This window comes from Rattus norvegicus, chromosome 6 (assembly GCF_021556685.1).
Source record: "Rattus norvegicus strain SHRSP/BbbUtx chromosome 6, alternate assembly SHRSP_T2T, whole genome shotgun sequence".
Taxonomy (NCBI): Eukaryota; Metazoa; Chordata; class Mammalia; order Rodentia; family Muridae; genus Rattus; species Rattus norvegicus.
In genome coordinates, this window is record NC_141539.1 from 114,547,543 (window position 1) to 114,564,323 (window position 16,781).

Sequence of the window (16,781 nt, forward strand, 5' to 3'; positions counted from 1 at the left end):
ACCAACTTCATACCCAACTTAAGTCGGAAGAAAAAAAATCCCAATTTTCCCATTCAGAAGAACTGGTGATGTCATGTATTGAAAGTTGTTGAGTTCAGGAGAATGATGCAGACTTGTAAATTATTTCGTGCCATCCTATCCCATTTATAAACTTTACATAAGGTATGTCACTTAAGCCTCACCGCATGAAGTAGAATCATTTAATCTACATCGTAAAGATGCAGAAACTAAGTTTAACTAGGCTACATTTATATTGATAGTAAATACTAGAACTGGATTTTAAAGCTATATTTCTTTTCCTATTATGTCATAGGTTTTACGTTTGTAATTGACTATAGGTACACAGGGTATATAGAGAACTAGAAAATATCTGAATGACTTTAAGCTGGAGAGAGTTTTTCATGAAGTATTATTTTGATTATTTCTAATGCTGTTTACTCCATACTCATTATCCTAGTTATGTTTTCTATGGCTATGATGAAACACCATGGCCAAAAGCAGATTGAGGAGGAAAGATTTATTTTGGTTACACTTCTATAGCATACTCCATCAGTGAAGGAAGTCAGGACAGGAACTCAAACAAGGCAGGACTCAGATACAAGAGGAAATGTAGAGGCCATGGAGGAGTGCTGCTCTGTGGTTTGCTCAGCCTGTTTTGTTTGTTTGTTTGTTTGTTTGTTTGTTTTTATAGTACCCAGGACCACCAGCCCAGGGTTCGCACTACCCACAAAGGACTGGACTCTCCCACATCAATCACTAGTTAAGAATGTCCTAACCTGCATTCCTAAAACAAGATCTAATGAGACATTTCTTTCAATAGAGATTCCGTCCTCTCAGATGACTGTAGACTGTGTCATATTGACATAAAACTAGCTAGCACACCATTCCTCCTCCTCCTTTCTTCTTTTTTCCTGTTCTTCTTGTATTTCTTGTTCTTCCTCATGTGTCTCCCTCTTCCTGTCCCTCTCCCTCTCCCCCTCCCTTTCCCTCTCTCTCTTATTTTTCCCTACCCTGTATTGATCCAACACAACAATAAATAAGTGCTGAGGGGGAAGAAGTAAAATCTGCAGCATGGGCATGAAAAGACTTTGAGACAAGATGTCCTGATGACGTTTTTCTCCCCAGCAGTCTCTGATCTGTGATCTGGGTATAACTAACCAGATCTAAGACAAATGGATTTGCTTCATGTCTTCATTTTGGTGATATATGTATAATGAGGCCTTAGTTTGCATTTTAAAGTCACTGACTTCAAATTTTTGTCTTCGATCTTAAAAAGGGGGTGATGCCATTGTTGGATATCTAGGTTCAGGTAACCCCAAAATAGGGGGTCAAAGCAAGAAGGATTATGATAACAGCTGTTTTGACTTTCTTATCATCCCTCCTCTACCTGGGGTAGTGTGCACTCTTGCCTCCTCATTGCCATGGAATATTATTTCTTTTACCATTTAAGCATAAGATTTGGTTCATGAATCTTTGATGACTTAGGTGTTCTGTGGCCTGTTCTGTAACAGAGATTCTTAGCAGTTCTGCGAGCCAATTGACAAGACAAATACGAGGTAGCTTCCAATGGCCAATGCTGGGATCATTATATACCACTAACGTCAATGCATGAAACAAATCAATTTGTCTTGGATGATGCTGGTTAAACACAGACCATGGATCAGAGGCTGCTGGGGGAGAAAAGCTTCATCAGCACATCTTAAGTTTCAACCCCTTCTTGTGGCCATGGTGCAGTATGGTATTCTCAGTATATCATGAAGGGGATGAAGTAGCTGAAGACCACTGAGGTGTTACTGACATTGGCACTAACGTGTTGCTACCCATCACGATGATTGTATGATTTTCTCAGCTTCCAACTGAGAAGCCATGAGCAACTGAACACCTTTGGTAGGAGAGACTGTGATGCCTTGGTGACACGGCCCCAGTTCTACCTTCAGGGTAGAAGCTGATGCTGGCTCAGCAGCATTCTTCAACAGTTAGTTGGGGCATTAATTTTGGTTTGATTATATTCTGCTGAGGCAGCAGAACTGAAGAGTCCACTCCGTTACCAGGGTCACGAGCTTTCTCACTTCAAGGGTCTGTAAATATAAAATATCCTCTGTTAACTTTATTTTTCTAGAACATGAAGAGTCCATGCCACTCAGGAGGCATGGACTCAGAGGTGTATTTGGGGAACACTGGTGATCCAGTAGGAGCATTGGGACAGTTCTTGGAGAAAAAAAAAAAAACAATTCCAGATCAACAAGTATCTGTTTGTGGCAGCTGTCAGATTATCATCTGACAACCACAGAATGAAAGAAACAAACAACAGTGTGGTTCCTAGGGCAGTGAAAAATCAAGCTAGGAATCAGACAGCAAACCAATAGCATGCCACGTCATTCATAGCCATTGTCATGTTCTCTTTCTGGTTTACCAAGGTGAGCTACTATCAAGGGATAAAGACTGGGAGACATTGTTGAAGAAGTCCCCCAATCCACCATTGTGACCCACATGGCACATCTCTTTAATTTCCTTTTTTTCTAAGAGTTATTATTTATATGGAATAACTGTTGAATGGAACATATATGTTCATTGAATACATTGCAATAAAATATACTTTGCTAATAAGTTATTGTAACTATGATCATTTAGAAATTTTGGAAATTTTGTTCTATATTTAACTTAATTTTTTTATTTGATATAGCCATTTCTCATTGACCTGGGTATGGTGAATCCTATTTCAATATATGGTGAACCTGAATATATCTGCATTTTCTTGTTTGCTTGGTTTTGGTTTGGTTTTATTTGTTTACTGAGACAGGGTTTATCTGTGTAGCCCTGGGTGTTCTGGAACTCACTTTGTAGACCAGGCTATCCTCAAATTCAGAAATCTACCTGCCTCAAGTGCTGGGATCAAAGGTGTGTGCCACCAGGCCCAGCAAAATGTACCTCATTTTTAAGTTAAAAGAAAAAGCTTGGTCTGCCATATACTACTTAAAACAAAAAAAAAAAAACAAAAAATAATAAAACAAAAAACCCAAACAAAAAAAGAATAGACTACAAGCCAAAATTTGTTTATATGGACTATAATTAATAAATTCTAGAGAAAATTATTTTTCAGAAAAAAATGCTTTAAACACTAATAAAATAAGTTCTCCCCTCTTCTTCTCTAGCTTCCCTTCTTCTTTTCCCTCTTTCTCACCCACTCTCTCTCCTTTTTTCCCTATCCTCTTCTCTCCCACCTTTTTTCTCTCCCTCTTTCCTTTCCTCCTTTCTTTCTTCTATCCCTCTCTCTGACTATAGCTATGATGGAAATAATGATAAATTGGCAGGAAAGTGGAGAAGAGAGAATCATTATATGTTGTTGGTGGGAATGCAAATTAATGCAGTAATTACAGAAAACAGTATGGAATGCTTCAGAAAACTAAAAATAGAATTAGCATATGATCTAACGATACTACTTCTGGGCACATATCCAAAGGAATTAAAATCAATGTGTCAAAGAGCTGTCTCTGTTCTGATGTTCACTACAACATTGTGTATAGTGACTAAGAAGTAGAAATGAGCTAGGTGCAGGCATCAGATAAATGGATAAAGAAAAGTGACCCAGATGTGCATATTCAGACTTTAAAAAGTGAGGCGCTGGGTTAGGGATGTCACTCAGTTGATGAAGTGGTCTCTGTGCAAGCACAAGGACCCGGGTTCAAGCCATAGATCTCCTGTTATAAAACGATGGGGAGAGTAACTGGAATAAAAGGGTAAGCAGTGAGTATGATTGAAGTACATTATATGAAAATGCCAAAGAATTAATAAAAACCTACAGAACAAGAAAAACTAGACAAAACATCGGGGCATGGTGGTGAGTACCTATAATAAGGTCACTGGGGAAGTGGGAACAGGCAGATTCTTGGGGCTCTCTGGTCAGCCAGCTTACTGTGACTGGTGTGTTCTGGGCCAGTGATAAAGTGTATGATAGCACAGAATGATAGCTGAGTCTGATCTCAGACCTCTTTATGCCCATGCACACATTTAGACTTCTACCCTGACACATACATGCACCCGTGTGCACACACGCACAGGCACACAGATAAAGGGGAGACTGTATTCATGGCAGTAGTTATGAAAGTGACTATGCCAAGTAAAATTAATAATCATGGAAAGACAAATATGCATTTTCTTCTGCTTAGAATTTCAATGATTGCAATCATAGCTGTAGAGGCTGGGAGAGGAGTTGGATGTAGAGGACATGGATGCAGAGGATGGAATAACACATTGTGAATCAAAAACATAGAAGTATTATCTGTCCATTAGCTGAAAAAATTCAACAAACAACTTAGTTATAGGTCATATAATTGCTAAGTAAAACAGACAGGAAGACTCGAAGACGGAAAGGGTGACGCTGGTGGGGGCTTTCTCATAGGGTGGCTTGAACATGCTCTCTCTGAGCTGAAACTTGAATGAAGGATGATCATGGGTTTTGGAAATCTGCATGAGGGGTTGCTCACCATCTGGCTACAGCAGGAGCAAAAAAATATGTGGACCAAGATGGGCTGGAAGTCAGGAACAATAGACCTGGAATGGGAGACAAGGTGTTAGAAGCCTCTGGAGAGCCTGATACCACTGAGCTTCCGGATCCAGGCCCTAAGCAGTAGGGCTATCTGGGGCCCGGAAATGAGCTTGGCTCATAAGCTTTGCTTGTATCATAAGGCAGTGACAGTACTGTGAAAATCAGCATGTTAGAGAGGTGGGAAGGATGCTGAGACACAGTGATCTGGGGACAGGTGGTAGATAATGTTAATAGGTATGGGAGGCAGGAGTCTAGTGATCATGACCTTGAAAGGAGCTCCATGCTTGGTTGTGAACTGATGAGAAGTCATGGAATAATCAACTGGATAGTAATGATACAGCCAGGCACTGAGTACTACCTGCATGGCGTTTACTCTGAACGAGATGAGGAACATCTTAGAAGAATTTGGAAATGATCTGTAATTCCCTTCCTATTCAATTCCCGAGCCACCTTTTAATGGATGCCAAAGACTTATGTCTGTTCTCTTTGCAGACTAAAGTCTCACTTTCTCATTCAGGGTTTAAGAGTATGGACAGTTCATATTATCTTGTTTCATATTGAAACACTTTCTTTGAATGCGTATTTTCCTAAGGCAGAAAGGACCTACCCAAAGCGTAACACCTGACTTCTAAAAAAGCATGAAGCAATTGGTCTTTTACTAACAAATAGTTAAAAAACACACATTAAAAGTTAGTTGGTATTATAAGTAGAAGATGGTAGACTGCATAATAAAATGCTAACTTGAACCTTATCATATGGACACATTAATGCTATAGATAATAAGTGTGTGGCCTAAGAAGGGGAAGAATTCTGCTTGTAGTTATTGAAGAATGTTTGATCTGGAGGTGGCATGCAGACTGGTCTTTAAAAATGGCTAAAAATATGGCAGTTAGAGGGGAGGAGAATGGCTTTTCTCTAGATTCAGTAACCATGCAAAGAATTGCTGTGTTTTCTCAAACTTTCTGCCTTTCAAGTTAGAAGCCTTCCATGTGCTTCCGATTCTTGAGCATGGTTGAATTACTAGTCCATTGTCTGGTGAGAGCTGTTTGGCTAGGGAGCCCTGTGGATTTCTCAGACACTTTTATCCTTTGAAAGAAGCTGTCCTGATTTGCCATTGTTAATGAAAGTTGCAGGACACAATGCTCAAGTTTAGGACCCACTGAGAACATGACCATGTACCTCCTTTGATCTCTACATGGGGGAACCACATGGCAAATAGGAGCTGTAGGAACCCAGCAGTGGCACTGTTCCCTCAGTGTTAGTAATTGTCTTGAACTTTCTTATGTCATATCCTAATAGCTTTGTCTCATGAGTAATGGCTCGTTCTGCTTCCACCCTTCATGAATAAATACAAAATGTCTTGCCACCTAGAAGGTGAATCCTCTCTAGTACTTTATCTCTCTTGAACATACATCCTTAAAATCCAGCATGGTCACATTTAGTATTCTGTGCCTGTGTGAAACGCAGTTTGGAAAATGCAAAAGATGTAGTAATTGCAATAAATATATTTTCTCCACACTGTCAAGTGCTTTTCTGCATCGGTTTGTGACTAATACATTGGTTGAGCCAAAGAGCCCAACTCCTTTGTTGAGGATCTTGGGGAATCTGGAGTTCTGCTGAATTTTACACTATTTTTTGTTAGCTCAGATATTACTATTTATATTTACCCCAAGGCTAAAGTATAAGTGAAGAATGAAAAGAGAATGGTTGGAGATTAGTTTCAGACTAACCAAAAAGAATGATTTTAAATGGCAGTCTGTAGGGATGAGATTGCAAAACTTGTATGATTTATTTTATTCCCATCTGGAAAAGAAATAGATTCTTAGAATGCTTTGGAAGTAGATATGCTGGCTTATAAATTATGTACATGTACCACTATATTTAGATGGAATTAGGTAAAGACACATAAAAATAGAAATAATAATGAAGGAGCATTACCCAGGATTTACTACTTTCTCCTTGCAGCAAAATAATTCCCTTGCATCTTCTAGTCTAGAAACACCCCAAGGGCAGACACTCTTTATCATGTGTATTAAAGCTCTAAGTAACAGTGTGGTGTGGTGTGGTAGCTTTCAAACTGCAGATGAACATTAGAACTTTTGAAGGTTGCACAGATGGATTTCTGGCTCCTCCAAAGCTTCTAATTCATTGGTTTAAGAGTGGTCCCCAAGAATATGTAGTTCTACAAATACCCAGATGGCTGGTCTAAAGACGGTGTTCTGGGAATTCTCTGATGAAGGAGTCTCAGTAATAGTCTCTCTAAAGTAGGCATTAGCATTCTTGAAGAAATGTAAGACCTTGGGTAAATTGGTTTCATGCTATAAATCTATGGAATGGAGTTTATCATAATTACCTATTTGAGCTCCTGGGGGTAGTTAACACAATTTACATAAATTGTTTAACACCTATAGGACACAGCACTCGAGCTAATTTTCCCTCCTTCTCCTCCTTTCTACTTCTTATCTCGGTAGCATTACAGAATGGACTTAGGGGATTTTTGTTTGGGAGTAAAACATTGTTCTTTATTTCATTAGACTTATGAGAATACATTTTTCTACTTTAGAAAAATTTTTATCTAAACACAAATCCCTGCTCCAAATATCCTTTGAGTTGAACGATAGAACATGAAACTCTTATGCAAAGTCTACCTAAAGGAGAACATGCTTTCAGCCCTCTCCCTTTTCTGTGTAATCGTTGATAATGTGTGGCCAAGTATGTATTTCTGTCCTACTTTGTATATACTGAATTCCGTTGCATGTGATGGAGTTGGTATTTTTGATGGTTGTGTTTTTGAATGTGTGGGGGCATGATGGTGGTAGACTTAGGTGATGTCTTAGTGGATGATTTATTAATGTTTGTTCTATTTCTCTTTCTCACTCCACACCCTCCATCTTGTGAACTACCAGGACCCAGTACAACCTGTCAGGAGGATTCATGTGCCAACCAGGGGGTTTGCATGCAGCAGTGGGAAGGTTTTACATGTGACTGCTCCATGACATCATATTCTGGAAACCAGTGCAATGACCGTGAGTGTACAGTTTTTCTACTTGGGGTATTTTGAAGTGACTCCAGGAAATCTTAATGGGGGGATGGAGAAAATAATGGTATAGAGAACTGTCCTTTATATACAAACTTTTGTAATTTTTGAGTATCACACACGCACACACACATAGAGTACATTTAGTTCATGTCAAGAATCCCTATGATTACTACTTTGTCCATTAGTGCTGCAGCAGGTACATTGATTAATTTAGGTCTAAGAAAGGACTGGATTAATGGACATGACCCAGTGATGCTCCTGAAGATGTTTCAGTATAATGAGTGTCTATCCCTTTTTACCTTGCCACTCTTCATCATTATTGTGACATTTCCTAACCATGACCCTTTTCAAGATAAGCAAATGCTTGAGACTTGGGAAAAGTACTTGGCTAGCCTGCTTTAGACGGCCATTTTGATTATGTGATCTTTTAAACATAGCTTTCATGGTAGACATGAACATCATAATCTAAACTCATTGGAATATTTTGTTATAAAACAAGTACACAAGGTTACTGGATTGAAGAGTGAAGTCATATCGAGGCATACTCACAATAAAAACATGTATCTCATTGTGTTTAGTTAGTTTCACTTGATTCCTTCTTGATCAAATTTTACCATGTGTGGAGGCCTCTCTTGCAGTTTCCATTTCAGTTTTGTCTTTTGTGTGTTAAAGGTGAACAAATGAGAATCTGTCAATCGAGAGAAAAATATTATGTGCTGGGATATCTGCAAAATGGTTTGGTATCAATCATTTTTGCTGGGTAGTTCAGTGTTACTGAGAATCTGGTTTCCATATTTATGATTTAGAAATACTACTCTACTCTGAAACAGACAGTTATGGGCCAATCCAGTACCAGGAGGAATTGTGCTTTCTGCTTTTCCCTTTCCCTCCAATTTGTCTTTGGAAGACTCACTAGGACCCATTTGTTTCCTCTCACTGGCGGCGTAATGCCTTAGCCTCACAAGCTTATTCTCATTGAGTATACATCCAACAACAGGTAGGAAAAAATGGCCAGGAAGAGAGTGCACACAGAAGAGGCCAAAAGGTAAGATTTCCTAATGATCATCAGTGTGCACAACCTTCCAAAGGTACGTATGGATTTTTCTGTCATTGATTTCTTGCTTTGTTACACAGGTCAAGTGTTTTCAGGTAAAGACTAACCAAGGCTCTTTCTAGGTTTCTATTATTTCTGAGTGTATCTTGGGCAATCTGTTGGTGTATAATGAAGTATTTGGACCGGAATTGGTAAAATGTTATTGCTTTTCATGAAATGAGTTTCAAACTACAATACTTGGAGAAAGGTATTTTAGATGTTGTATTATTAATAGCATTCTTGTATCTTTTGCTCATAGAAGACTTAAGAAAGCAAATCACTCACACATTCTATTTGGCTTGCCTTGTTTGGGAGAGTGCACAAGGACTTCTGTTACTGGGTGGTGGTGTGTAAATAAGTCACATAGCATGTGTAACACTGAGTTGAAACAAGTACATAGAAGCCAGATGCATTCATTGGATATGAAGTTTTAACCAAACTCAAGCAAATATATCAAAAGACAAGGTTGACAAAGTATTGCAATTGGTATTCATTCCTTCATCCATTATTTGACATCTGAATAATTTTTAGGATCTTCTCTTTAGTATTAGAATTAGATCCAGTTTGCTGTGCCTAGAACCAGCCTCACTACTTTATCTTATAAACCATTGGTTTCTATATTGAACTTGGCTCTTAGAGTTGTAATTTGCTATTTCATTACATGAATACCCTTAAAGTAGAACTTACTGTCAGTTATTCTGTGCCCCTTTCATGTTAACGAATTCATGAAACTTAGTCTATATGAGGATTAGAGAGAGTATCATCGTTTTGTGTCTCTAGAAGACTTCAATAAGCTCATGTATTGCATAAATAAAGCTATAGCTTTGTTGTGGAGATTTTGAAAGAAAAAGAAAGGATACAATAAGCTAATAAGAAAAGATGGGAAGGATAAAAATATAGAGAAGTGCTGGAATCAGGTCATATATAGGAGAGCATAGAGTCCCTTAATCATTAATTGCTCGGGTAACCTACATGTTATAAGAAGCCCATCTTTGACTAAATTAATACAAATGTTCATGGTACCAATAAAATAGGGCCTTTACTTAATTTCTGGAAAGTGGGTGCTCTATATATTTTCTCTATTACCCATCTATTTCATCTATTATCTATCTTTTATCTATCTATCTATCTATCTATCTATCTATCTATCTATCTATCTATATATTATCTATCTATCTCTCTGTCTGTCTATCTATCATCTCCTGTGTATCTATTTCAAGGTTTCTATTATTTATCTTCCATCTATTATTTATCTGTCTTCTATGTATTATCTAGCTCTCTATTATCTATGTATCTGCCATCAAGCAGTTATATCTGTCTATTATTTATATATATTCTAACTATATATCTATTTATCTATGTATCACCTCTATACCTATTTATCTATCATGTATCTCCCCACCTATCCACCAATTTATCTACTTAAAATAAATTCTATTTCTTGCAATCCTACTATGATGCCAAGTGAATTGGCTGGATATAAAAATCCAGTGACAAAGACCATTTGGTGAAAGGGGAGTTTGAATCTGATCTGTCATTTTCCATGAGCCTTGGTGAAACAGATTGATCCTTAATTAGTGGAAAGGAAATCATGCCCATTTATTACTGTATACCTAAGAATAGCAATTTGATCAGCAAGGAAATGGCTAAGGTTTATATTTTCCAAAATAGATATTTAGCTGATAGTATCCAAGTGACTTTTGAAGCTTCATAGAAAAGTATAAATGTCTGGCTCTTGGGTCATTTATTCTAAAGTTGGTTCTAACACTAATGAACTCTGCATGTTCATCAAAGTTGTTTTCGCTGTATAATTTTGAGATGCCCGCCCATATATATTGCTTCTGGGAGTATGACGTACATTTAAACCTTTAATCCATGGTTTGATAGAGGAAGACTGAGTGGCTTTAATTTTTATTCCATTATCCTTTGTGCTTTCATATTGGGTTGATGAGTGTGGTGGCTTGAATATCAACTCACAAAGATGTGATCATTGTTAAAGTATGACACATTTTCAGGAGCTGATTACTGTGTGTAAGAGTGACTCCCTTGTGTGGGATGGAAAAAGAAATCATCTGATGAAAAACTCAAGTATAATTGATTTACCAACAGCTATACACAGTTTAAGATATGACCTTCCACTTCTTTATGTAAAGGTGAAACCATGATGAGCTCTTTCTCTGAAGTCAGCCTTTGGGACTGTTTTTGATACTATCAGAAGCAATTTTGAGTTAATGAGGGATTTTATGGAAAGACACAGACATTTCCTAAGTAATATTCTCTAAAGAAAGTCTTTTACTCCTCTGAAAATGTCAAACCCAAGAGGCTGACTTCTCTCAGTGCATCAGTACCATTTGAGACCTAGCTGACAACACTTCTATTTGAGGATACAGTTGAGGAACGTCAAAAGAAATGAAACATAATAACATGGTCTTTTTAATATAATATTTTTTGAGAATTTGATACATGTATACAGTGTATGTTAATCATATTCATGCCCAATATGATAGCTTCCTCTAGCTCTTCCCAGATTCATTTATAAACCCTCTCAATTTTGTACCCTCTTTTGACTTAAGGTTCAATGTGTCTAATTTGGGCTGCCCATGTATTTCCTTATGTGTTAGACATGGGTCCATCCATTAGAGTATGATTATAGTATTGCAAATATTCCAGGAGACTGATCCTTAAATAAAACAGATTCTCCCCTAGCAGTCATCATTGTCAACAGCTTCCCAGCTAGGGTTTGGTGCTTATGAGCCCCTCTACTCTTCCTGCTTAAATATAATGGTTCTTACAGAAACATTCTTTTCATATTTTTTTTTCTAAATTTTAAGCAAGGACCAGGAGCCTGGGAAATTTTAGCATGTTCTTGTCATTATATTATCAGGAGAATCTAGAATCCTTTACCACATTTTATGACAGTACAACTCCCATCGGAAGCTTGCTGTTGACTACCTCTCTCTTGCATATTGCGTGAAATCCATGTTCTCTACACAGCTATATAAATTGTCATGTCTAGGAACTTCATGAAAACATCTCTTTCAAGCATTTCTCTTTTACTGTGTTCTTACCACTGACCATGTCACAGACAAGTCTCAGATCTTGTCATTACTTTTGTGCTCTGGAGATGCACATGTAAGACAACCCAGGCATACAATCCCTGAGCACACCTTGGTTGCCTAGCTTTAGGAATGAGGCACCTGTATTGGCCTTGTGGGATGAAAAGAAGGGAATTAGTGTGGGGCTTCGAGTACCCTCAGCAGACAGCTCTCTTGTGCTATATTGTTAGCAGTACATTGCGGGATACTTGGTGGAGAAATTGCTGGGTTCACACTGGCATGTGATAATAGATGTTCTCTGAGTTCAACAAATCAATAGTGAGCAGCTGTGGATCGTGCAGATCGTGGAGTGTGAAGTACCTTTTCAGACAGTTTTCTGCAGGAGCGGCTCTTAAGCCACGCTGCTGGCCATTGATTGGCCTTTTGCTTTTTATTTATTGTGTTGGTCTATTTATTTTTTTAATGTCAGTTGGCATATTGATTAAAACTGTTAAAAAATACTTCCCAACTAGGCTTTAGAAAAAAACAGCAATATCTACATTGTTTACTATACAAACAAGTGGGTAGATGTATGTATATTAATTTTGTCTTTAGGATTTACATGTGTACATAAGTATCACACTTTGTACAGTGCATTATGTGTTTGGTTATGTGTTTCCAGGCCTCTGTATTATCATTTCTTCCATCCAGCCATTAAGCTTTATTTGAGTTTACTTGTAAGACAATTACTTGTTGTCCAGAATATTCCTCATCTTTTATTAACTAGATGCATATTTCCTATTCACAGACATGGCCATAAATAAGACATGACAGTCTCACGGGGAAGACACATATCAAAGTAATGTAGTAGAAAAGAAATGAGCACTTTATGGTCAGGAATCATAACCTAAAAACAACTGGGTGGGATGATTAAAACTCCATGAGGAAGTGTAGCTGTTCTTAGGGACATTTTTGTTGAAGAATACACCTGAATATGTGTGTCTAGTAGACAAATGTGTAGAAGAGGAGAGAGAACCACAAAGGAAAAGGAGTATTCCATCCAGCAAGTGGGATCAGATACCTCTCAATGTTTATAGTGAACATGTTCTTCTCAGAAATACTTTTTTTTAAGCATTATGTTGTTAAGGTCACAGATCTTTAAACTGTATCTTTTTATTTATTTGATTAATATTACATGTTATGTACTTTAACAATATATATGGGTTTATTGCATTTGCTCTTATTAGAGTCCAAATGATATTCCTTCATGAAGTATCCCATTTCCCCTAATCTATTACTGTGTATTAGATGTGTAGGACCTGAATCTTGACTAATGTCTTTGAATTATTGATGAACATTGATCTTGGGATTTTATTTGTAATTAGCTAAAATTTGAAGATGCATGTTAGTATATTTAACTTATTTGAAAAGGTACACCATCATTAAGTAATTTGTTTTAGATAAAACTGGCTTGAATGCCAGTCTTGTCTCTGACATTGTGAAATTTAATTGTTCATTTTGCTTTTAAAACATTGGTTTAAATAGAAAGATACTAATAATTAGAAGCATGATGGTGGATTCATTATTATACTAATAACATATTTGACAATAGTTAAATCCTTATTATATTCTTAAAAATATGCTACCCTAGGACATTGATAAACATGCCTTTATTTCCTTAAACATCCCAAGTCCCTAATAATAAGACATTTCTTGACTGTGACACAGAGAAAACTGAAGTCATAGGTAGCAGCTGAATGAATTCTTGAATCCAGGTTTATTTGATATGAAAGATCACATTCTCTTCAGCTTTGATTTAATGTAGTAATTATTAGAAATAATAAAAGCTGATAATGTGCATTAATTATTGGGCTAAGGTGCTTAATTCCAGGTGAACACATCTTCATGTTGAACAAAATTATCTAACATGAATTGGTTCTTTGTTATAGTTTTATTGTCTTCTGAAATTCTGAGCCTTGTAAGAGTTTCTGACTTAACATTCAGGTGAGGCAGTTGGAATTAGAATTTCTTAAGTTGTTATGGGAGAGAAGAGTTTTTCGTGCCCCCAGCTATTTATACTCACATTCTCTAGATTAGAATGATTTTCATGTTATCTTACTATACTTGTGTGTGTGTGCATTTTATGTGTATGAATATCTTCATGGCAGAGGTACATGTGCACATGTGTGCGCAGTCATGTGGAATCCAGAGGGTGATTACCCTGTGTATTACTCTACTGTTCTCCATTTAGTTTTGGAGACAGGTCCTTCACTGAACCTGGAGCTCACTATTTCAGCTAGATTAGCTGGCCAGAAAGTTCAATAGATCCTTCTGTTTCAGCTTCCCTGGATCTGGGAGTACAGGGATGTGCTACTATGTGGATTGTTACATGGGCATTGCTGATCTGAACTCAGGCCCTCATGTTTTCATTGCAAGCACATTAACAACTGAGCCACTTCCTTAGCCCCAACTTACCTTAACCATGAGGCATAGTAGACAAGACACTGATATGAGTTGGGGAGGTCTGCTGTATTTATACCTTGACACTCTGTATTTATGCTACCCTAAAATTTAATTTCTGTATGGCTCCAAGAAATAGGTGCTTACAGGTCATGCCTTATAAGACTATTATAAATTGAGTTATGTCTGAAGTATGAGATACAGCACTCACAGAACTATTGGTTATTCTTAAAATTTTAAACACACATCTCATACCAACATAATTGTCATAAAGCTAAATACAATGCTTGTACAAAAATAAAAGGAACGTGCACCAAATTTGTTCAACTTCAGAACACGGGAAACAACATGATAAAAGTGTAAACCACAAACTGTTCAGTGAATATTTGAAGAACTAGATATTAATAGGCAACCGAAAGCGTAAGAATACAAACTTAAGAGATTTAATAATGATAAAAGTCCAGTGGCTTTTTAAAACATCTCCTGAATTGTTATGTTTATCACTGAGTATATGTATATATCCAGTGCACAGAAATCAGCAGGCTATCTCACAGACTCTGATCCTTACCCCCAAAATAAAGAGTAAACATTGGTGTTAGATGCAACTACATCTTCCCATGGATTTAAAGATTGCTTGTGTGGGTCTGTTAAGCAGTGCCTTTAAATGATCTTTAAAGGCATATAGTTATTCTTCTTGTCATTTTCATAATTTTGTACAATGTATGACCAAGATTGCTATGTGCTATGTTTTCAAATTTGAATCCTTTCTTATTTGGATCTCTCTCTCTCTTGCTCAGTTACTTTGTACTAAAACACTTTGCTGTGTTCAATCATTGTGCTCAAATTATTTTCTACTTTTTTTCACTCTAACCTTAAAAAAGCCCTAGGTACTGCTGTGATCCAGTTAGTTAAAAGAAAGACCAAGATGCACAGCATCAAATGATTTGCTCAAAGTGAAGAATCTATTAGGTGGAAGGGCAAAGATTTCCATTTCTGTTTACCTCTAACTATGGGGTCTTGCCTAACAACAATGTCTTCTTGATTTGTCAGCAGGAAGTTCCTTATGATGGTATTTTGGAATGCACAGGACTTTAGGCTCACATTGGCTACACTACTTAGTTTTGTTGATATAAATTACACTATATTTCTAGTGCTACATTGTTATTTGGAGAAGGGATATATGTGTATATGTATATTATGTATGTGTATATATTTACTTTATTAGTTTTAAATAAGGACATCATCAGGGCTGATTTTCTCAGGTAACAAGACCAGAATTTTCAAATGATTGCCATTCTGCACATTCAGTAGCTGTAGGCAGGCAGAAACTAACAACAGAGATGTCAGAAAGGCTTAGTGCAACCACAAGGAACCATAAAGATAAGATCTGGAATGTAAGGCAGACACAAGAGAAGCATGCTTGAGTAGACAGCTGCAAAGGTAATACCCAAAGTCACATCTTTGAATCTGTTATCCGTTCTTATTCCCACAGACCTTAATGTCTTAAGGTAAAGGAAGTTCAGGGAATTCCAGGTCAGCCCAAGGTCCTTTTAGATCAAGAACATAAGAGTAGACATGCTCAGGAATAGTTCCATGGTTAATGGTTTTAAATTACATTTTGTTGTCCATGACAATCACTTTTGAGTATAGTTTACCTTGTATTGGGGGCATGGAGTGTCTTCCATGTAAATTGACAAGTGATATTAATACACGTGCAATATCAGATGCAGCGGGAGTCAGAGTCTCTTATGCTTTCAGTATGATATAGCCCTCCATAAAAATGAGTGGGGATTCGGGCAAAACATCCCTTTTCACAGAGTCCAAATGACAATTGCCTATATAACGTAAAGAGAGTACTCTTCCTGGTTCAGGGTCTTATAGTTTGTCAGGGTTAGTTATGAGTTGTTGGAATTTGTGGCCTCAGTATTTTTATTTTTGTCATCTCCAGGATGATGTATCTGTATGCATTTTGATTGTTACTTGTTGACAATGATAGCAGTGATCTTCTGAAAGCCTGTTGGTTCATGGAAGATAATTTTTATATAGCCTTGTTAGGTACAGGGACATGTCTCAGACAAGTATAATTTTAATGAAATTTTTCAATAGAGACTCTTATTCCTACATTTACGTTCACATCTAATGGTAAAAATATACATGTATACAAACTTCTTTGTCTTGTCATGTACAATAGAGCTACCGAACATAATTTCATTCCATTCGTCTTTATTCACTGTTCTCTCTTTTAAAGGTAGTAGAAAAATTTTTTTTGATTGAGATAAAATTCTTAGTCAGCCAAATCCATGGACTGTAAAAGTATAATACCAATAAGCCTACCCATGGAACCAACAGTCCAGTTATCCAGGAAGTCTCATCTTCCCAGGGATTTCCCTTGTATCCCTTCCAGATAGTTAGTCGCATTCTGCTCCCAGGCTTTCAATTCTAGGTTTGGATCACCATCCTTTCTCCACTCATTTTTAAGAAGATGCAATTTGAACCTTTGCCGTCTGATCTTTCATGTGTGTGTTCTTTAGTTCCGCGTGATCTTTCAGGGTCTCTCTTAACTATCAGCCTATCTCATCTACAGGAAGCAGCCGTACTCCACCTTAG

General features: G+C 37.2%; 1 protein-coding gene across 32 annotated transcripts in view; it reads left to right on the forward strand.

Moving 5' to 3' along the window:
• Nrxn3 (neurexin 3) overlaps nt 1-16,781 on the forward strand; it is a 1,618,001-nt gene that overhangs the window by 812,027 nt on the left and 789,193 nt on the right. For all 32 annotated transcript variants that reach the window (XR_015621666.1, XR_015621667.1, XR_015621670.1 and 29 more), the window contains 1 exon segment: nt 7,453-7,572. Coding sequence is in view for 24 of the 32 variants with exons in the window: in XM_087552049.1 (XP_087408175.1) it covers nt 7,453-7,572 (120 nt within the window). In the remaining 8 variants the exon portion in view is untranslated.